The following is a 23,648-nucleotide window of genomic DNA, read 5'->3' as shown; positions in this document are numbered from 1 at the left end:
GCACCTGACCAACTAATACTAACACTTACCTATTCTATCAATTTAAAAAAAAAAACCCTAGCTATGTGTACTGTGCTGGGCTAACTGAAACTTTTCATGGCACTTGTATACTGCTGGTCTCATTGCTTCTATTGTTCTCATATTGTACGTCGCTTTGGATAAAAGCGTCTGCTAAATGATTAAATGTAAATGTATGTGTTGAAACGGCTAACAATAAAATGTGACATTCTGTAGTTTTGTCTCATATTCATCTTTTCATCATATTTGCAAATGTCTTGACTCCACAGCCAACAGAACAATTTTGTCTTCACTGTTCCAATACTTTTGGAGGAAACTGTGTGTGTGTATATATATATATATATATATATATATACAGTGTGTATAATTCTTAAAGAGAAAATAAGAAAGTTCTCTGATGACAAGTAGTGATCAGCTAAATAGAATTTCATATATTTTAGTAAGCGTTTTGAGATTTTTATGATTGATAATTATTAATAGTAATTACAATTATAATTTATATTATAAATGAATTTTATTTTTAAGCATTTTTACTAAGTGTTTAGTTTTTCTGTTTTAAATTTATTTATTTGAATTTTACATTTTTATGATGTAATTTATTATTGGCTTTTCATCAGCTCATGATTGTGATTTTTTTTTTTTTTAAATGTAAAATGTAAATCTGTTAAATTGGCCTGAAAATATTGTCAGTTAATGGTAAAAAAAAAGCAGAGTAGATTACACTTGACAGTAATAATCTAAGCTGGGCGTTTCTTTGCAGGATTCATGAGGTTGAGACACGCATCTTATGATGAAATCAGACAGTGTTATTATTGATAGTATTATCACAGATTTCCGGTCAGTCACATCTGATATGGGCAATAACTCTGAAATCACACTCTTTGAGCTCTATATGAATATATATATATATATATACATATATAATGTAAATGTACGTTTGAATGGCAGTATAACACTTGAATCATCGCTCCACGACACAAACCTGTAATGTGTGTGTGAGTGAAAGCGTGAGTGAGTCCATGTGTGTTTTGCACGTGATGTTAGAGATTCACTGTTATGAATTGGTTATGATGGTGTACGTTTGTATTTATTTTGCTCTTTTCCTGTGCTGGACGACAAATCTGTACCGCTTGATGTGAGAATATAATGAGAATAAACACATTGTCACTGCGGCGGCTCACACATTGTTTCTCAAACTTCAGATTCTGCTGGAAATGAACGGCTCTTTTCAGGTTTCAGCTGAGATTCAACAGGTTCTGCTGCAGGAACATCATGAAGAGACGAGACGAGCTTCAGCTGTAAGTCACGCTTCACTGTTGCCTCCTTAACCCTAAAATAAATATTATAAAGAACATTTCGTTGAATGGAAAGATTCCATGGATGTTAATGTTCTAAGTGGGACCATCAATGCCAATAAATGAAAATAATTATAATACATAATATAAACCACACGAATCCTGTAATGGACTTTTTAAAGGGTTTAAGGCTTATATTCATTCCTTAATGATCAGATTCCACATGAAATGAAATGGATTCAGAAACGTTTAGAAATAATGCATATACATTATATTGGTATATTATAGTAAATATAGTATCCAGGCCATTAGGAGTTATTCTAAATGCATAACATCTTCAATAAATTTAATGTAAAACCTGCAATATTTAAATGAAAGATTAAATGGATAAACATTATTTTCACAGCCTTCTTTGATATTTACCAAGGGTATGAATAATTGAGCACAACTGTATGTATATATATTTTTTTTTTTTTCCTAGTCACTTTCCATGAGATAATGGGTGTTCAAACCAGTTTTTCTTCAATTTATAACATTTTCATATGAAAATAAAACAAGTACTGTAAAAATTTCCACAACAATCTTTGCAATATATATTGTGTGTATATACACACACACACACACACACACACTTGTGTTACTGTGTAAAATGTCACAGATCAAGTTAGGTAGAAATGGTCAAACATCCTGAAAAATAATGAATCTCTGTTGAAAATTCTTGGATGGAGGCCAAATTATTTTTGAAATGCAATTTATTTCCTTTTGTAATATACAGTAAAACCATCAAACATTCAGTTAAATCAGAAAGACCACAGCAAACGCACAATATCTGAACTTTTAAAAATTTATTATAAAAAAAGCACCTCTACACTTTTGAATCAACAGCTAAATGTGTACAAAAATAAAAAGAAATCTAAAAAAACCCAAACAAAAAAACAGAACAGAACACTTGCGTTATTGCTGGAGTCGTTAAACATGTACATAAAGAAAAACTCAAGATAACCCTCCGCCGTCTCACATCAGTGAAACACTCTACTCGTCATCATCATCATCCTCATCATCATCTTCCTCATCCTCGTCCTCATCTTCATCATCGTCATCACCATCGTCGTCAGCCTGGGCCTTTTTAGTTGAACCCGTTGGTCGGCCCGGTGCCCTCTTAGAGGCTGCGCCTCCTGCGCGGTACGCCGCCACCTCCTGCCAATCACAGAGCAGTCAGACTCAGGCCACGCCCACACCATCACATAAACATGAATGTGGATCCACGACTCACCTTCTCGTATTTCTCACGCAGTTTCATGGCTTTCTGCTCGAACGGCACGCGATCTTTGATGCTCTGCTTTGACCACAACTCGCCCAGCTTCTTCGCAGTCTCTCCGATGGACAGACTCGGGTTCTCGCTCTTCACCGTTGGCCGGAACTCAGAGCAAAAGACGAAGAACGCAGATCTGCGCAGAGGAAAACCGTTAAAATCACTCACATCTGCAGTTATGCATGACAGAAATTATTAGACCAGAAATGTGAAAAAAAACCATTGGACCACAAAACCAGTCAAAATGGTCAATTTATATACATACACATAAAAACAAACATAACTTATATAAACTGTAATATACACCACATGAATCCTATAATGTACATTTTTAAGAGTGAAAGTCTTAAATTCCTAATATTTATTATTAAATTCAAAAATTCAAAGCAATTTTACACAACAGAAATATTGCAATTTGTAAAATACAAATACAAAGTAAATATATTGGATATATTATGTATAAAGTTAAAATTTTATATATTATATACATTATAATTATATTTTATAAGTACATTTATCTACCATGAATTTTATTTCAGTATTTTTTTTAATGACACTAGATGTTCAAACCAGTTTTTTTACTTTTCCCAATAAAATATAATATACTTATATATATTGACAGGGCTGTGGGACACGAGCAGGACAGAGATATATATGAGCTATATAGGCTTAGGCTATAATTAGTAATTTAGTTTGTTTCTAAGGGATTAAGGGGAAGGAATTAAGTCATAGGAAATAATTCTTAATTCATGGTCATGAAATCTTTCATTTCCTCGCATGTTTACCACAGTAAGAGATGCGAAAACTGATTAAAAGTGAACGACAATCAAATAAACCTGCAAAATTAGAGGGTGAGACGGACGAGGATTTGGGAAAAGAAACAATAAATATTGTAAAATTCCTGGAAACTCGTGACCAACCGGCAGAACAGAACAAAGCCGTGCATGGATTTAAATGTACAGTTATCGAACAGCATCTATTCATTTTACAGTCCTGCAACTAACCTTTTATTTAGACTAAAACCCCTTTAATTCGGAGAAAGCCTGCGTTTTGAGTGGCATATGCACATCTGCCGGTGAATATATGCCACTGCAATAGACACATTTCACAGTATTAAGGTTAGCGATTAATCAATCGTTAATTTAAACGAAAAGTGCATTTATTCAGTCGCAGAACGTCTTTACGATCACATCAATCCGGAGACGTTTCAGACGCGCGCTGTAGCCTGTATCAATTCTTATCAAAGTGTGAAAAACTACTGTTCATGGTCAGTTAAGGCATGAAGTTACCAAAAAGGCGATTAAAGCTGCCTTAAAACTGTGTGTGCATGTAATGTTATATATGAGTTACATTAAGAACGTCTCCCTCATCTAACACACCCGATTCAACTCGTCAGCTCATTAGAAGAGACTGAAATGGGTCAGAATAAGTAAGTGTGTTGAGTGAAAACACGATGCGTGTCAGATCTGCGTCACAGCCAAAACAACCTAATAACCAGCTGCCGTGATGACTGTTCATCAAGAACAAAAGAAAAAAAAAAAGGAAATCTATAACTTTTATATAGCTGTAAGTATTTATCTGTATTTAGTTTAGAATTTAGTGTTTGATAACTTGATTCAATTTCTGTATATTTCTGCTGAAGGGCACAGGCAGATAAACATGACATTTATTATAATGGGTTTAGGTGAAGACTGTTTTAAGTTCACTTAAATTAGAAGTTAAGTCTACTAAATGTTAAAATTGATAGCTCAAATTATAATGTAATGTTTAATGGCTACAGTCAATGGTTAAATATTAGGGGAACATTTTTTTACAGGGAAATCAGTATTACTTTGTCTCAGTGATACTGAAGTCCAGTCATAAAAAAAGAAGCCGTTAAACAAATAGTAAAAATGTGTTGTTTGTACATTAATTTAAAATTTGAATGTGGAATTATTGTAATATAGAAGTATATTTAAAAAGTTAAATGTTAGGTGGGATTAATCGCAATTAATTTCAGGAAAAAATGTGAGATTAATAAGGTTTTTTTTTTTTTAAATCGATCAACAGCACTAATATATATATATATATATGATGAAGATGTTAAACTCTTTGAGCTGTAGACTGATGTGTGTGTGAGACTTACGGCGGGCGTTTTGGGGCGTTCGGGTCTTTCTTCTTCCTGCTCATCTTGCCGACGCCTTTGGGCGGCACATAATTCTTCATCTCCTTGTCGTAGCGAACTTTATCCACTTTGGCCATGTCTTCAAACTTGGTCTTCTCTGAAGCGGTCAGGGACTGGAGGGACAGAAGAGCAGCGGTTAGTGACGGCACCTTCATCTTCATCATCATCATCATCATCAGTGTGACGGTCACTCACCTTCCACTGCACAGAGCACTTCTTGGAGAACTCGGAGAAGTTGACGGGAACGTCGGGACTCTTGCGCTTATGCTCATCGCGATACGTCTGCACGAAGTACGCGTACGCAGATGTCTTGCCCTTGGGTTTGTTCACGTCTCCTTTCACCATGTTGATCACCTGACAGAAATCACCACACACACTCAAACCTGACAACACACAACCAGATACACGTGTTAAAAAACAATGCGTGCATACACACACTTAAAACATTTGCACACAGTTACTTCAAATTTTAGTTAATTACATATTTGTATATTTTAATGTTTCGTATGTGCATATATAAACAAATATATGAATAAGTACATTAAACAATTTTATACATTAAACAAAATGTATACAGAAAATGTTTGAAACATATATAATATGTGTGTGTGATTAATAGAGTGGGGGAACTATGATGTCTGTTTGTAGGTTAAAGCGAGTTAGTATTTTAGCACTTAATTTTAGTCAATGGGTTTTTTGAATGGGATTTTGGTTAAATCCCTTAATTAAGGTCCGTGGTTCACACGAGCTTAAGATACTTTCACGTTTTATTCTGCGACATAAAACACACCAGTTACACCCCACTCCTGATTTTTTGATGGTTGCTAACAAGTTGCTAAATGGGACTACAGATGCTGTCGGAGACATTCAACGTCATCACGCCGAACAGTTTATCAATTTACAGTAGGGCTGGACAATAATTCAATATGCATCGCGATATAATTTCTCAATAACGGTGATATGATTTTTTAACATTTCCGATATACATTACCAGTGTTTCCCATACATTGGTTTATTTGTGGCATTTGACTTCGTTGAATAAACATGAGCACTGCACGTTTCAAAAAGCGGGTGATTTATATGAATGTATCTCTGAAGGGAACATACTGTCTTCAGAATAGTTTTGATGTTATTTTAATTTTATCTGATAAAGTAGCGTTCATGAGCGGAGCTGCTTAGATTACAGCTGTTACCGGGGAAACCGCTAGTTCTGCCGCTCTCAGAGCGCCTCCTACTGGCAGAGATCAGATTTTACTCCAAATCAGCAAATCAGAATATTAGAATGATTTCTGAAGGATCATGTGACTGGAGAAATGATGCTAAAAATTCAGCTTAGAAATCATAGGAATAACTTGCATTTTAAAATATTTTCAAATAGAAAACAGTTATTTTAAATGGTAAATATTTCAAAATGTTACCGTTTTTGCTGTATTTTGGATCAAATAAATGCCTGGTAGTGTATGTTAGCCTATAGTTTGAAGTTAAAGATATTAATAAGGTGAGTCTGAGATGTTTATTTGACAGTGATTTCACATTTCTTGTTTGTATGAAGGCTAAATACAAATAAAAGGTGAACATTAATTTATTTGTGCTTTTTTCCCCCCTCCTAAAATATTATATAGTTTTATAGGAGGAGTTCATAGACTTGGCAAATTCATTTTTCATAAGTTTGTAGGTACAGACATCTGTTGTGGGCATTCTTGGCAGTTTTTAATGAGGCTTTTTTTTTTTTTTTTTTTAAATAGTGTTCATATCGACCGAAATTAAGAAATATATCGTGATATAAATTTTGGCCATATAGTCCAGCCCTAATTTACAGTATTTTCCAGTTGTAGTATAATTTATAGTACAATTAATTGTAGAATAACCAATGAATAGTTTCCCACATTTTATATTGTTGTTCGACAATGTTTTTTTTTTTTGCTTTGACCCGAAACGCAACAAGTTTATCGCTCACTGATGCGGAGACTCTGGATTCAGACCATAAGATAAACTCATGATTATTTCATGTAAACACCACATTTACCAGCTCGGTCACGGCGAAAATTAAACTTTAACGATGCATAGTGCTTAAAACCATGTTAAAATTAAATGTTTACGGCCACAAGAAGCTGTTAGAAAACGTATAGACTGAGGATTTCCTAGAAGCAAGGATAAAATAACATTTTGTGTACCAATCCTAACAAAACGATAGCTGAAATGTGGTACTTTATTCACTAAAATAAGTTTAATCTTACCATATCCAAAAACTCGCTCACTCTGCTGTTATTTAATAGATTAAATGCACTAGAATTTTATTGAAAAGTATGTGGGCATACATTTTTTATTAATATATTCATATTAATCAAGGATTTATTGACTTTTAATGCACCTTATTTCGAAACGTACAGAAATACATGTTTTCAAATGTCCTTTAGTTAAGATTATTAAATTTATTCACTATACTATTTATTACTAATTTCAGTTTGTCTCTAGTTTTGTATTTATTTCCGGTTTATATGAAAAGGTTCATGTAGCGTGGATTAAAACTCATATACAGAGTAAATCCTTTTCACTGAACATGTTAAAAATAAGTTTGAGAAAGTTGTCGGGAGCGCGCTGGTCGTGATGATGCTGAAGGCGCGCGACCGTGCTGCTGTAGTTCGTTTATAGCCTAAGTTTAGCTTTAAAGTTCTGGCGCTTTTATTTAGGCTTCAAAATTCGCCAAAGTTATATTTATTTTGTTAAGATTATCTTGATGGACAAATCATGTAAGTTTCATGAACTATGATCTAACACAGAGCTTATTTTTTGCGATAATCCAAAAGCCTATGGAAAAATCCCATTGGCTTTCCGTCGAGGAACCAGTTTCATGCTAACAGCGGCTCCGCCTACAGAGTGACGTCACAGCTCCCCCACTCTAGAGTGCGCATCGTTTTGTTAATCAGCTGATCTCAGAGTGTTTTGTTTTCAAATAATATGTAAATAAAATAATTCATCTTCCGACATGAATGCAATATATCAGCCATTAAAAGCTCAAACACGACACAATACAACGCTTAAGTACTCGAAAATTACTTAATTTTAACGTTTCTAAATATATAACTGCGATTGCAATTCACCAAAAACGAATTAAAATGATTGTATTGAATTGCACGAACACATAAACGAGTTCCGACTCAGAGAAACCCCACTAATTCAAGCGTTTATTCTCGGTTTTGAAAGCACTTTTTTTGTAGTTGGGCGAAGGCTTTTGTTGAACAAAGATTCCTCCATTTTTCCTTCCCGCCTAATTCCCTCATCGCCACCCTCCCCCATCTCTCCGTCTACGCACGTTATATCCTCCAGAAACGACAAATTAACGCGATACACGCGTGAAACGGACCGCAAAGCGCCGTTATCGCACCGATTCCTCGTTAAAACGCGTTAACTGCGATCCGGTGCGGCGCGGCCTCACGTAAACCAGCAAAAACCGTTTTAAATGGCGCTCGCGCTAACATCGCGCGTCCGCAACTACACAACCGTGTACGGTTAAATCACCAAACGCGTGTTTACAATTATATAAAATATAGTTTTTGAAATCCGACAAACCTGTTCTTTATTCTCCGCAGACCAACGCACGACTCTCCTCAGTACTGTGGCTCTCACGTGATCGCTTGTGCTGCGCGTGCGTGAAGCGAAGAACGGAAGGCAGCCTGGACTCGGCTTCTGATTGGCTCTGCTCGTGTTCGGGGACGTCCAATCAGCGAGCGCGCACAGAGGAATCCGCTGAGCTGATTGGCGGACTGGAGCCCTTGGTGTGGTTCGAATGTTTGTAAACTCAACTCCCAACGATAATAACAATATAAAATACAATGCAATTTATTGTGATATTTAATAATTATAATGCAAATGACATTAAAATAATTATATCAACTGCAATATAAACCACATGAATCGTATAATGTTTTTTTTTTTAACCGATTCGCTTTTGCTCGCTTGTTGGGACTTTTTTCTCGCAATTATTAATTTCATTCACGAAATATAAATTTGCAATTGCGAAAAATACGAATTGTTAGATGAAAAAAAAAAGAAAGAAAGAAAAAAAAAAGTGCAGTTGCCTTTTTATATTTTTATTCCGTGGCGAAAATAAGCATCAATGAAAGTCATACAGGGGAATTACAATTGTTTTTAAACTATAATATGAATTATTATGATTATTCATTATAATAAAATAAATTTTAATCTACTTAAAAGTAATAGATTATATAAAATCATAACCATACAACGGAATTTAAAAAAAAAATAAAAAAATCCTTTTGCTTTTGTCCATGCCCAAATCAGCAAACTCTGTGCATAAAGGTCGAAAATAATTTGATTTGTGTGATTCTTAAGCATATGAATATTGATATACAGGTACAATTAAGTAAATTGGAAATCAAAAGTTTAATTAAAATTTCTATTAGGAAAATGTGACAAGAGAGATGAGATAAAGCAAACAAAGGACTGCTTATTATGGGAATAGAAGGGAGGATATAGTAATATGATCTAGGATGAGAACTGGACTCTCTGCTCTTAATAAATCACTCTGGAGGATAGGAAAACATGTAATCATTGTGGACTTCCTGAAAAATTGTGTTGATAAATTGCAGGGCATTTGAAAGTGAAATATTTCATTAAAAAAAAAAAAATTTAAAAAAGGAATTAAAGAATTCTGGCATAAATTATTTTACTTTGCAGAGTATATTAAATAGTTCTTATAAAACCCATGAAGCTCTTATAAATTTCTTGAAAAATCTAAATTGTATGATAATTGTATTTCTCTCTCCTGAGGTCTTGAAATCAGAATATGTGGTGCGGAATATGCACCAAAACATCAAAAAGAAGAAGAAGATTGGTGTGATTCTCCTCCGCTCCGCTCGGCGGCGTAAGAGGACTCGCGCTCGGCGCTCGTGACGTCACACACAAACACGCGCAGAAGAAGAGCGGAATCGTTCAGTGCGCGCGTCTCACAGATCGGCGATAATAATATTTCATATTTGAGCTCATATTGTAATAAATATAAACGTGACAGCGACAGCGGAAGTGTGTTCGTGTCCAGACGGATGGAGGAGTTTCTAAAGCACTTTAAAAACCACAGCAGAGCGGTACTTTTACTTCAGCTTTCTCTCACTTTTTAATTAGAAAAATATCAATTTATCCTGATATGTTTATATATTTAAACACACACGTGTGTGTACTGTATACGTGAATGTTTTATTATACTTTGAAATACGTTAATAATAATTGCAATGTAGTAATATATAAGTGTGTGTGTATTAGTGCAGTTTATATACCTTCTAATTATGTTAAGATTAATTTTTTTATTACTAATTATATGTACATCAATTACACCTAATGTTTTTCTGCGCAAAAAGTAAATATTATAATTTTTTTTTACCATGATTTATAGAAAACAGCCAGTAAAATGTCATTCAGTGTAACAATCTTTTCAGGCATATTTACTTCAATAATCAATTTTACCCCAAATATTTCTGATTTTACATTTTTAAACTTTAGCAAGATCCCATTTTGGCCATTTATCAGCAATATTTTTTTACTAATTTAAAATGCAATCAAATTTAGTATGCTCACTTATTCTTTATATGTTTTAAAACATACAGGTCAGAATAAGTATGTTGTGCTGTGGGTTTTAAATCTAAAAATATGTCAAAATATTTAATGCATTATTATTTATTTTTTTGCTGACTAGACTTTAATAAATAGAAAAAACTTACTACATCTGAAGGACGATAATGACACGGTTGACTGAAACTTTCTAACAAAAGCTGCATGCTTGCTTTCAGACATCAGTTAAATCCACAAGAACTAAAAGCCATCATTTAGGGTAAACGTTAAGCACACTTCCATTTTTGAGATCAGATTATAAAAAGAAAAACATATTTATTATCCTACTTGATGTCTTAACCAGTTGATATGTTTGTTACTATATACCTCCTATAATTTCAAGTTAATCAGATCATTGCACACTAAAAACCTTCACCAAAAAAGGAGCCCCTTAAATGTGCATTATTTAGACGTTTAAGCCTTTATTTTATTGTAAAGTTAAGAGATTAATGTTTTGCATATTATAACCATTAGACATTAGATTCAAAAGATAGTTTTATCAACACAGCGCAGATGAACACAGTTAGCTGACTAGCTGTATAAGATCGTGTGCTACGCTAACGTATTACTTCACAGGCATTACTGGCTTGTACTTTTACATCCATAATATTATAAATCTACAGTTTATTGCTGGTCTGTGGTTTTACAGTGCTGTAATTTTTAAAGATTTCATATTATTGTAAGATGAGCTTAAAGGTGCACGACTATGAAAATCACAGCTTCAGTGTGACATCAGCAAGAAGAAGTATAATTTCATAGATATTGTTAATAATAGTTGTTCATATTAAAATATGTATGAACTTAATACATGACCTAGACTATATATTTAGCACAAATCCTGTCATTTTAATAAACATTACATGAAATGTATTAAAAATTGTTGCTGCTCCTCTTTAAGCTCTTCCACACTGAACGTCTGTAAATGCTTTATAAACACACTTTACATATTAATGATGGTTGTCACTTTAATTTAAGTTAATCGATTTAATTAACACACTTTTGATTCTTATCAAAAGAAAAACTATACAAGAAGCTGTTTTTGTAGCTGTATTTGGTGTAATGTAGAGATGTAGAATAGTAGTTTTACACAAGAGTATTACACTACAATTGTGACCAAAAATCAAATCATTCTTAGATGTTTCAAAGATAAATAATTGTGTCAAGATATAGTAGTTTTGGACTATCTTTTTAATTTAACTGATAAACCTGTTAATTCAGTATTTTTCATGCAGAAACACGGGTAATGTGCTGTGCTTGATTTAATCTTTCAACGGTGAAAACAATTAAGTTAATATATCAGAATTATGGCAGTTCCTGGATTTGACACATGTAAATATTGTCACTTTCTTGACTTGCATAATAATAATAATAATTATGGCAGGGGTATAGTGGACGTTAAGTATTATTAAAGACCCCTGTGCCACCACCAAAAATAGAAATCATGCATTTAGCTTATTTAATATGCAGCAATAAGTATTTTTCACAATTTATGTTTTATTTATTTATAATTTTTTATATAACTTTCAGATCTGGAATTAATGTGTTTGCATTTGTAAATTTGTATATATTTTTTGTCCATTCCTATGTTCAGCTGGATGGGCTGAAAAAATAACAGACTTGTTGAAGTTGTTTGATATTTCTGCTGTTCATCTGGCAGCCTGCAGTTACTCTCCAAAGCATCAGGTGGCGCTGCTGAGCTCCTGGGTTTTTTTTCTTGCTCCAAGGACATTATTTTAATTGTACAATGTACATTTGTTTTGTGTTAAAGACCAGAGGATGGGATGCCCTCGCATTTTCAACTTGTATTCTGTGATCAAAGAATGGAAATTTTGCACCAGGAATATAAACATTTGTAAAGTGGAATAATCATATTATAATAAAAAAATGAATAAATCAAGCAATTTTACTCTCCACACTTTTTATTTAATTTGTAAAACTTGGTAAGAGTGTGAACTCTAGTGGTACAAATAGCAAACAGAATTTACTTTTGAATAGAATACAGGGAGAGACATTTTCAAACAAATCTCTCTTTTTTTTTTTTTTTTTTTTTGCAGTTTATCAGTGCCTGATTTTTATAATTTTTTTTCTTATTTCCACAGTCAAAAAAATGATTGAGTAGCCTATTTATATTGATATAATGGACGCAATCATTTAAGACACCAGTTCTGTGCAAAAAAACAACAACAAGTGATGAGAGTTGAACATTGTTCTTGTGCAAAAATATGATTACACAAAAATAATAAACCATCTGAATAAAATAAATGAATACCTGCTTGAAACTACTTTTGGATTTGAGTGTCACGTTATACACTGCCGCTCAAAAGCTTGGGATCAGTAAGATTTTTTAATGTTTTTAAGGGAGTATCTTCTGCTCATCGAAGCTGTATTTATTCGATCAAAAATACAGAAAAAACAGTAATATTGTGAAATCTTATTGCAATTTCTAATATTGGTTTCCTATTTTAATATACTTTAAAATAGAATTTATTTCTGTGACGCAGCGCTGAAAAAAAAATCATTCTAAAATGCTGATTTATTATGAGTGTTGAAACTGTTGTGCTGCTTCATATTGTTTTTTGGAACGTGATACTTTTTTCTTTGATTCTTTGATGAATATAAAGTTAAAAAGAGCAGAATTTGTTCAAAATAGAAATCTTTTCTAGCAATATAAGTCTTTACTATGACTTTTTATTCATTTAACACATCCCTCCTGAATAAAAGTATTCTTAAAAAAAAAAAAAAAAAATTTACTGACCCCAAACTTTTGAATAGCATCGTATATTGTAACACAAAATTTCTTTTTAAATAAATGCTGTTCTTTTAAACTTTTTATTAATCAGAGAATCCTAAAATATATCTATATATCTATCTATATATATATATATATCACAGCCCCAAAAATGAAGCAGCACAATGGTTTCAACATCGATTATAAATCAGCATATTAGAATGATTTCTGAAGATCATGTGACACTGAAGACTGGAGTAATGATGCTGAAAATACAGCTGCGTCACAGAAATAAATTATATTTTAAAGTTTATTAAAATAGAAAACTGTTATTTTAAATTGCAATAATATTTCACGAAATAACCGTTTTTTTCTGTATTTTTGATCAAATAGATACAGCCTTGATGAGCAGAACAAACTTCTTTAAAAAAAATCTTAATGATCCCAAATTTTTGAGCAGCAGTGTATGTAACATTTTAATAAATATAATTTCATGCACATACTTATTTTGTTTGTTCAGGTGCGTTTATAGCAATTCTAGTACTTCAATTTCAATTCAGTTTTTCAATTTCAAGTTTATTTATCATATGTACAATGTCAGTGACAATTGGCACATTGAAATGTGTTGGCTGATTCTACATTAGTGCAATACAATAAGTGCAAATATAATACAAAAAAAAAAGTTTGTACTCCTGGAAAATAGTCATCATGAGGTATATGTGTTTGTATACATATTTGTAAGGAGTAAATTAATATAAACAGCAGAAGGATGTACAGTAAAATCAGATGGCAATGTAGCGAATAATATTACAGCAAAGTGACATGCAAAGCAGAGACTGCAGTAAAATAAAGTCACTGTAGTTAGCTTATTAATAGGTTAAAAGTAAGTATAATTCCATTTGCAGTAACGCTGATGAACATTAATGCAAAAAAAAAGGTAAGAGGACAATGACTATGAAAACTATTGAATGACAAAATTTAAAACTATTTGCTCAGGTGAACCTGAGTCAGGTGGTTGCTGTGAGGTACTTCATCTATCAGCTTGTTTGTAATGACACACACAGTGCACATTTCTGAGCTATATTGGCTCAGATACACAGTTATTAGTTAATTTCTCTGGACTTCACCAGCCCAGAAACACACTTAGCTTAAGCCACTAGTTTAAGATATCTGGTCAACCGATCAGGTACACACAGCAATAGTCACATAGATAGCAAACACATGGTCTCACGGCTCTCCGGAGCCGCAGCAGTACATATGTCTTGGCAATAGATCTGCTTGTTCTGGGGGTTTTATCTTTTCATCTCTCTTCTGCCTTACAGGGATTATTTCAAGCATATTATTGTATAGCAGTAGTACTCTTTCATGCTGACAGCGGCATACATAGCTGTTTTGTTATCTTCTCGTTCCAGCTTTGTTGGGGGGTTATTTTATATGCTACCGTATTGTCCCGAATATAAGACGACCCCCCTTTTTCCAGATGTACCTTTTGGAAAAAGGCTTTTTGAAAACCAAATCTTGTTTTGTTTTTTTGTTTTTCTCTGTAAAACACATTTTTTCTTAAATTATTTTCAAATTGCATATTTTTCCTATTTTAATTTTTGTTTTGAAAGTATGGTAAATACTGGTAAAATATACCAACAATCACATTGAAAAATATACACTTTTTGATATACCATTGAAATAACAGGTAGCCCATCTGAATTATATAACATTTAGGCTATCCATCACATAGTAGCCAACCAAAATTGTATTATATCAGTAGAAGTGAAATCTTATTGTAGTCTTCAAATCTGGGTGTAGTCTTATGTTTTAAAATCACTTACAGAGGAAGTTTGGTCCCATCAGACTAACATGACAGTCACGACATATTACATATTTCATGGCACACTCGTTTTATGCGTTTTTGGCGCCACCTATTGTTGTGGGTGTATTACTGACATGTCAAAGTCTAGACCCCGAATATAAGACGACCGCGTTTTTTCAGATGTATTTCCAAGAAAAAAACATCGTCTTATATTCGGGACAATACGGTATTTGTGCAGCAGCAGTATGTCTTAAATACTCACAGCACCGTATCGATATTAACATTGTCATATCCATTACCATGCTAAAATCTCCCTAGAGTTGTCATGATAGAACTAAGGAAGAAAGGGTTTCTCCAAAGTATCCTGGCTCTCGTTAATCGTCTCTATTCCTATGCATAAGGAATCGTGTATTTTCTCCCAGGCCTCCAGCTCAGATTTCCACAGAGCTGCTCTGGAGCGGATGAGCTTAGAGACCTCGCTCTTGCTCCCGTTGTGAAGACTTATACTCTCTTTGACAATGAAATAGCCATCCAGGCCAATAAAGAATACATTTGTGATGCCAGATACAACTTTAGAAATATTTGCGAGCTTGAATACAGACCCTGTCTTAGACAGTCTTACCACACTTGTGCCACGAGCCGTATTTAATTCCTCCGTAGTGATCTCGGATAGTTTTACATTAGTTAGGCCTACTTTTTCACTTTTATGCCCTGCAACTGCATCCACCACGTTTGCAGCCTCTTTCAACACTTCTCCAGCACCGTGTAACACGATCGGTGCATAATCTGCACTAGGCTGAACTAAAGGCCTTTCACTGTTGGCCGCTTCTTTCAAACAGTCTTCAATCTTTATCATATCATCCTTGTAACTCTTTAAATAACTTTGTGCATTGCGCTCATGGTGACTGTTGATTGCCGTTTCAGTGATCTCTGTAGCAACGGTACTGGCTGCACTAATGCCCCCCCCAACTGCCCCTGCCACAGTGAAAGCCAATGATGCTCCTGCAGTGAACGGGGCAAGAATGATTCCAGTAATAGACAAGACACCCCCTAAAATCCCCACTAAACTACTAGTCACAGTGAATATACTGCCCCTGAACTTCATGGAGTCCAGCTTAACCGCCGTCTCCTCCAGATCTGACAGGAACAGCCACATTCTAGAGCGACGTTCACTGAACACATCAATGAATTTCTGAGCATTTTCCTGAAAGAGGAACGCCAGCCGGGTGTGTTCGTTCCTCCTGGACAAGGAGAGAGAAGACAGAGATGATCTTATAGTTGGCAATCCACCTCTCTGCTTCTTTTCATCAAACCATCTGATTAAAAATAGCTTGAAGTCTCACCTGATTTCACAAAACTGCTTCAAATGATCAAGCATTTGATGCATGGCGTTCTCACTCGTGTTCAAAATGAGCCGCACTGAAGGTTGAACTGTTTTACATCTGTAAAGAATTGCAGTGTAATTAACAAAGACTCGTCACCGTTTTTCATCTCAGCCTTGAATGTATATACTTACTTATAGATGTCTCCACACAAAACTGAACTGTTGAGAAAACATGAAGAGAAAAATGTTTATACATTATTTATTTTGATCTAATTATCGTATTCAGTAAAAATCTGTGATAAAAAAGTGAAACGATGCTGCTTTGGGTAAGAAACAGACCAAACTTTAAGTTGTAAAATCTTACCCTTCATCATAGCTCTCAAGAAATTTGTGTTCATTCAATATGGTGCCCTAAATACGGAGGAGGATTAGGGCCAAGCAATAATAAAAGTCGTTAAGTTTTGAGAAAAATGTCAAAATACATTTTGAAAATAAACTCGTTAAATTCAGAGAAAAAAGTCGTAATAAAATGCTGCGAATAAATTCGTTAAATTACAAGATAAAAGTTGGTAAATTCAGAGAAAAAAGCTTGTTGAATTTCGAGAAAAAAATCTAAATAAAATGTTGAGAATAAACTCGTTAAATTCAGAGAAAAAATTCATTAAATTTCGAGAAAATTTTTTGGTAAGTTTAGAGAAAAAAAGTCTAAATAAAATGTTGAGAATAAACTCATTAAATTTAGAAAAAAGTCATTAAATTTTGAGGAAAAAACTCAATACATTTCGAGAAAAAAGTCGGAATAAAATTTTGCAAATAAATTCGTTAAATTACGAGAAAAAAGTTGGTAAATTCAGAGAGAAAAGCTTGTTAAATTTCGAGAAAAAAATGCTAATAAAATGTTGAGAATAAACTTGTTAAATTACGAGAAGAAAGTCATTAAATTTCAAGAAAAAAAGTAAATTTAAAATGCGGAGAATAAACACACTCATGTCATGTTCATTTTATCTCGTTGGATGGCGTTAAACAGCATCTGGCATAATAATAATTTAATAATAACGTATTAATTGGGTAGGTTTAGTGTTACTACAGTAACTCCATTGTAAATATTAATTTGTGGATTGAAAAGTATTCTATCTGATTGTTGTCACACAGTGTTTCACCTGTTTTGTGCGTCAGTGTTGTTGAGGATGGCAGCACGGTTTCATCTGCCTTTAAACTTGTTTAAATCTCCGTGGATTCTGTGGTTTGTATCAGAGAGCTCTGCTCCAAATGCAAACACTTCTCACAGCGCCGTTTAGTGGTCTTGTGATCGATTTATTATAGCTTGGCCCTAATCCTCGTCCATATTTAAGACCCATTGCACCGTCTGATGCATTGACATCAAATCTGGTGCAAATCTTGTCTTGAGCACCATATTGCTGTACGACTCCATTTAAATCCGCATGTTGTCAATGAAGTACTCATGGCACAGTGCTATTCCAATGCATTTGGCACATGCTTAACTCTTTCCCCGCCAGCGTTTTTGAAAAAAGTTGCCAGCAGTATTTTTGATGATTTTCACTAATATTTCATAGCCCTCAGAATATTTTATTGTATGAATATCTGAACATGCAATACATCAAAATAAAGAGTCTCTACTTAAAAAAATAAATCAGTTTTATTCTATTCAAGTATTCTTTTTTTTTAAACACTTCAATGTAGGTAGTATTAGTAAACACTAAAATGTAGGTTTCATAAAAAAGCAACATTTTGAGCAAAAAGCTGGGAGAATCATGTTTTTATCAAATGCTACTCAGGATCATATTCAGTAATATTATCAAAGCAAAGATCATCAGTATCCCTGTCACGAATCTGGTCTATGAACTTCCATTCACTCACCACCAGAGGTCACTCGCTCACCACATTGACTCTCACAGCACACATCACACTGGACTCCATTTCCCATCATCCATTGCACTGATTGCACACACAGCTGATTGCACTGATCACACTGATCACACACCCTATTTAAGCCATGGACTTTCTCTCCCTCACTGCTGAGTATTGTATGCACTTATCCCTCTCCTAGCGATAGCTACTACGGAGCCCACTGAGTTGTCTTAGTCTTGCCTGTTTTTCCTGTGTTTGTTTCTAGCCTGTGCTCCCTGGATTTACCCTTGCCTTGCCGTTTGGACACTGTTTGCACCTCTCTCGGATTCTAGCTCGTGTACCTGGATTATCTCTCTGCCTTGCCCCATTGGATACTGTTCACCGATTGTCGACCCACGCTTGCCCTACGATTACTCTTTGTCTTGTCCCTGCCATACCTGTTTGCCATAATTCTGTGTTTGGCAGGGAAAGAGTTAAGTTGGATTGCGGCTGGTTTGTGAAAAAATAACCCGGACGCTGAAATAGCATGTGCTAAACTGGCGTAACTCTATAGTGAATTCACCCCTCAATGTTCAATAATGCCAGTCCTCAGTCTTTTCATCGCAAAAACCCCCAAAACAAGCAGGATAAAAGAATGTCATACGACTTTAACATGACATGAAGGTGATTAAATGATGGCAGAATTGTAACTTTTAACAGGAATATCAGAACTCACTTTCGTCTTACTCTCCTACAAAGTTGCTCAGTTTCGAGTACGTAGTTGTTAAGCTGAAAGATCAGGATGTTCACATTATCGAGTAGAGGCCTGAAGAAGGTTTCTGCATCTCGTTTGAAGTGGATGAGGAGAGGAGCATCTGTTCTGGCATCTGTGATGACGGACTGCACTCTTTCAGGACTCTCTCCCCACAGAAGGAAGATCTGTCCGCTGAAGACATGGCTTGAGGTCACTGCTAGCTTCTCCACCGCATCCAGGAACGGCTCAAGTTTCTTCAGACCCTCTAATGTGTCTTTGAGGACGGCGTCGAGCTCCTTCTGCTCCTGATTTTCACTGATGTCTCTCATCTTCTCAAGCTCTGCCTTTCTCTCAGAGGTCCATTTCTGTTCCTGGTCACAGAAGTCTCTTATGGTCTCAATGTACTCGAGTGTGTCCTTGACATACGCTGTCAGACGGTCCTCTAACTGTGCCCTGCGCCGAATGAATTTATTGTAATAAATGTATTCATTATACTTTTTATTCTTCGTATTCACCTCCATTTTCCTATGCAGGTGAAAGGCTAGTATGGATGTTATATATTAATGAACAGAGCTGGGTAGTAACTGATTACTAGTAATTAACCAGTGTTGGTTAAGCTACTTGGAAAATGTAGTGAGCTAAGCAAACAGTTACTCTTCATTAAACTAAAGCTACAGCCCTGGGAAATGTAGCAAGCTAAGCTACAGCAACATGGCAAAAGTAGTTTACTACATCTAAGCTATTTTTTAAAAATTCATTTTTATATTGAACCAACATCATACCAAGTCAATGCTCTCTCAGTGTTCAATAAAACTGTCAGTCCAGGGGCCTGTACCATGATGGCAGATGAACAAATTCAGAGTTATAGGATTAGTTTTGACTTGACAAAGCCAAACCACTCCAGTCTGGCTTTATTGGTACCATGATGCTGATCGTGAGCCTTCTTTGTCAACTCAGGCTTTGATCCTGAGTTTGTGGAGTGCGTGCACATGAATGTGTGACATCAGCGGTGAACAGCCAATCACAACACAGAACAAGTGTGATTCACTTCTGATTGATTCTACCACTTATTTATATTACATATTATCTATATATATATTAATGTTCATTTAAAATAAATGCTTTATAATAATTGTTAAACTAAAACTGCTTGTTTGTAATGGATTAATAATAATATAAATCATATTATAATTATATAAATCATATGTGAATTGTAATTTGCAAGGTATTTTTAATAAGGTACTTTATAGTGACCTTTAATTTGTAGGAAGAGAAACTGGGGGAGTGACTTTTTTCTGTCAGACATGTGTCACTTTGCTCACATCTGATTGGTCCAATTTCACTTTGAGATCCCTAACACAGAACATAAGCTGCCCCGGAGTGTAAGTTATTATGGCAATGTACGCAGCTAAAAGCCAAGCCACTTTCATGGTACCTAAAACCCAGGATTGGTGCAAACTAAACTGAAACTTACATGGCTAGCCAGCTAATCCGGCTTCATGGTACAGGCCCCAGGTTAACTGTTTATTCAACAACTGTTACAAACCAATTTGTCAACAAAAATCAGTATCATGTACAGGGCTGGATTTACCTCATATTGTGCGACATAGGCAAAATAAATTTTTACTGTTGGCTGGAAGTACACTGTAAAAAAAATTCCGTAAAATGTATGGTAAAAAAAAACGGTAGCTGTGGTTGCCGGAATTCTACCGTAAAATATATGGTAGTTTTACGTTTTTAACTTAAATTTACAGTTAAATACTGTAATTTCATTAACTGATATAATGTTAATATACCAACCTGTACCTTTGAAATACACTGATAGCCACCAGATGCAGGTGTTGATGAGAGAGTCACATGATGAACCAAAGCCCGTCACAAGCAGCTTTAAATAATAACATATATAGAAGGTGCACAGTGCCATTCACACAAGCACTAAACACCATCATGGTGAGACTCATTAAACTGAAATATGCAATAAACATTAATTTAACAACATTAGATGTAACATACAACCCTAATAAACATAACTGATAAGAAAAAACTGAGAAGAAACCTAGTTATTTCAAAGAAAAAACATCAAATTCAAACAAAATGCAACGCAGGGAATTCTGGGAATGTCAATTTACGTTTTTTCCCTGTAAATTTTACATTCTTTTTTACTTCCAAAAGCGGTATTTCACCGTAAAATTGTCTTACCGTTAACCATTTAACAGGTTTTTACCGTAGCTTTTTCACAGTTTTTACCGTTAAAATCACGGTCATTTTTTACAGTGATTGTGGCTTTATGTGTGTACAGATACATTGATACAAAGGGTAACACTTAACAATAAGGTTCATTAGTTAACATTAGCTAACTAGTGTAGTTAACATGAACTAAGAATGAACAATACTTCTGCAGCATTTATTAATCTTAATGTTAATTTCAACATTTACTAATGCATTATTAAAATCAAAAGTTGTGTTTGTTGACATTAGTTTAATGCACTGTGAACTAAAGTGAACTACCAATGAACGACTGTATTTCCAAAACAAAGATGAATAAATACTGTAATAAATGTAGGCCTATTGTTCATTGTTCGCTGTTAGTTAATACATTAATGAAATCTTATTGTATAGTGTTACCATATAAATGTATAGGCCTACAGATAGGCTGCTGAGAAATGTAATTAAACTAGTAGCGTCACTACTTGTAGCTACGCTGCTGCCCATCACTGTAATTAACAGATTCCAAAAATTAAGTATTATAAATGACATTTTAAAATACTCGTAGTCAGACTACAGTTACTTTTTTATTTATTACACGAATACATGTTATTTATGTATTCATGTGCACAATTACTCATAATTTATGGATCTAGGCTACTGAATGTAACATACTGTAATACATTTCAACATGACATTTCCACGTTTAGCAGTATTTTTGCATTATTTATGAACTCTACATATTGGAGAAAGCTGAACATCTTTCAGTCATCTGATGATGATGCAGTTACGTGGTGCAAGTAACATCTGTAACGTTACTAAAATCAGGCTGAATCCTTTTGTTTTATATATTTTCCATGCAAAGGTCATTACAAAATACAATCAAGTCCTAATGCAAGCCTGCAAAAATTGACATGATCAACTCACCTGATGTCCATGCCTTAGTTTGATCAAATCCGGATTGAGAAATCAAAAAGCATAGAAAGTAAAAGCTAGAGGATCTAAATGTGAGTTTTATATTCACGATCTGCTCTTGGGTTAATGTCCCTCCCTCCCTGCGGTGCTGGATGTCTCATAGAAATCACTAGAGATACACGTGAACAGCGCTTCTGCAGCAAGATGTTAAAGAAGGAAAAAACACAGTCATCCAGTCCAGACAGGGATGAAGATAGGGACCGTCTACCAAATACAACACGAAGAGAAAAGAGTTCAGTGGCTCAATCAATCTGATTTATATTGTTTTGCTTTTGTTTTTGCTCTGAGGATGTTTTTTTGAACCCACAGGGCGAATTTGTTTTGTTTTAAAGACTGAAGGATGAGATGCCAAGACATTTTTGACTTTGGTGTAAATTATTATACAGTCTCTATGGGGTGCAAAAATAAAATGAAGCATGCTTAACGTGTTTTTTTTTCAAAACAAGGTAAAATTTACAAAATCTTTTTTTATTATCATAAATTTTTTGACCAAGTTTAGATGTGCTCCAATAGCCTGTATAAAGACTAGAACAGAGCATGTCTCATATACATGTACTGAAAGTAACAGTAAGAGCACATTAAACCAATCCTGAAGAAAAATCCTCTATGAATTAACCACAGCTGGATTGGATTTTTTGTCTTGTTTTATTAGAATTTTGGTTTATCCGGTCATATGTGATTCTTAATTGATGCTATTATGATTCTTTAATATCCAACTTATATCAGAAATGCATTAGCAAGCGTGAGCTTTCCTATAGCATTGTTATTGTTTTTGACTAGGCTAATGATCCATATCACGTACACTGAAAAAAAAATAAATAAATTGAATTTACTAACTTTTTTTAAGGTAAGTGGTTGCAATCAATTTATTTTAGCTACATTTAAATAAACAAATTTAGTTGACTAACTTTCAACATCATTTTTTTTATTTATATGTAGCTAAAATAAATTGTTTGCAACCACTTACCTTTAAAATATTTTGTATCATTTTTTTTTTTGTTTCCTATGTCTTTAAAATTTGACATTTTAGTTTTACTAACCCACAGATGGATCAATCCTGAAGGTATAAAAATGAAAAAGTGAAAGTTGTACATTTTTACATATTAAATGATGCTGTCCTGCTGTCCCTTATATTACTGTCCACACTGTCTCATGCTCATAAGGACACAGTTAAGAGACTGAACTTGACTTAGTTTCACCTTAGCTGTGTCTGCTCAGAACCAGCCGACGCAGAACGATACTGTAGTTTATGGAGCTTGTTTGGTTGTTTATTTATTTGTTTCTCTCCAAGAATACTAGAAACATCATGTTGGTCAAGAAAACCTAAATATATGGAAATTGGCATGATTTGTTTTTATTAACAACTAAACCAGAACCAGCAAGAGTAAGAGAACAGAACCAGTAAGAGGACTCTCGCTCGCACCTAATGTGTTTATATATTTAAACACACGCGCACGTGTGCGTACTGTAAATATGATTTTATTATAATTTTTAAATACGTTAATAGTAATTGCAATATAGTAATATAAAAGTGTGTGTGTATTAGTGCAGTTTATATACTTTTTAATTATGTTAAGATTAATTGTTTTATTA

The 23,648-nt window shown here is 34.2% G+C and overlaps 1 protein-coding gene across 1 annotated transcript; it reads right to left on the bottom strand.

The window, feature by feature from the left end:
* Nucleotides 1-2,143: 2,143 nt before the first annotated feature.
* Nucleotides 2,144-8,498, bottom strand: hmgb2b (high mobility group box 2b). The gene is made up of 5 exons (XM_058762627.1): nucleotides 8,360-8,498; nucleotides 4,985-5,172; nucleotides 4,751-4,902; nucleotides 2,587-2,761; nucleotides 2,144-2,510 (listed from the first exon to the last, which is right to left on the bottom strand). Exons 2-5 carry the CDS (start codon nucleotides 5,132-5,134, stop codon nucleotides 2,346-2,348), a joined length of 642 nt encoding a protein of 213 aa, XP_058618610.1. The 5' UTR covers nucleotides 5,135-5,172; nucleotides 8,360-8,498; the 3' UTR covers nucleotides 2,144-2,345.
* Nucleotides 8,499-23,648: the final 15,150 nt, after the last annotated feature.

The sequence above is a fragment of the Onychostoma macrolepis genome, chromosome 23, assembly GCF_012432095.1.
Source record: "Onychostoma macrolepis isolate SWU-2019 chromosome 23, ASM1243209v1, whole genome shotgun sequence".
Taxonomy (NCBI): Eukaryota; Metazoa; Chordata; class Actinopteri; order Cypriniformes; family Cyprinidae; genus Onychostoma; species Onychostoma macrolepis.
Note: the sequence above shows the minus strand (reverse complement) of the source record. Positions and strands in the feature narration are given on the sequence as shown.

Coding starts and splice junctions, on each gene's coding strand:
- hmgb2b (XM_058762627.1), bottom strand. CDS start 5,134: ATGGTGAAAGGAGACGTGAACAAACCCAAGGGCAAGACATCTGCGTAC. Junction 2,762..4,750: donor AACGCCCCAAAACGCCCGCC/GTAAGTCTCACA, acceptor TCCTCTGCGCAG/ATCTGCGTTCTTCGTCTTTT. Junction 2,511..2,586: donor TGCGTGAGAAATACGAGAAG/GTGAGTCGTGGA, acceptor TGTGATTGGCAG/GAGGTGGCGGCGTACCGCGC.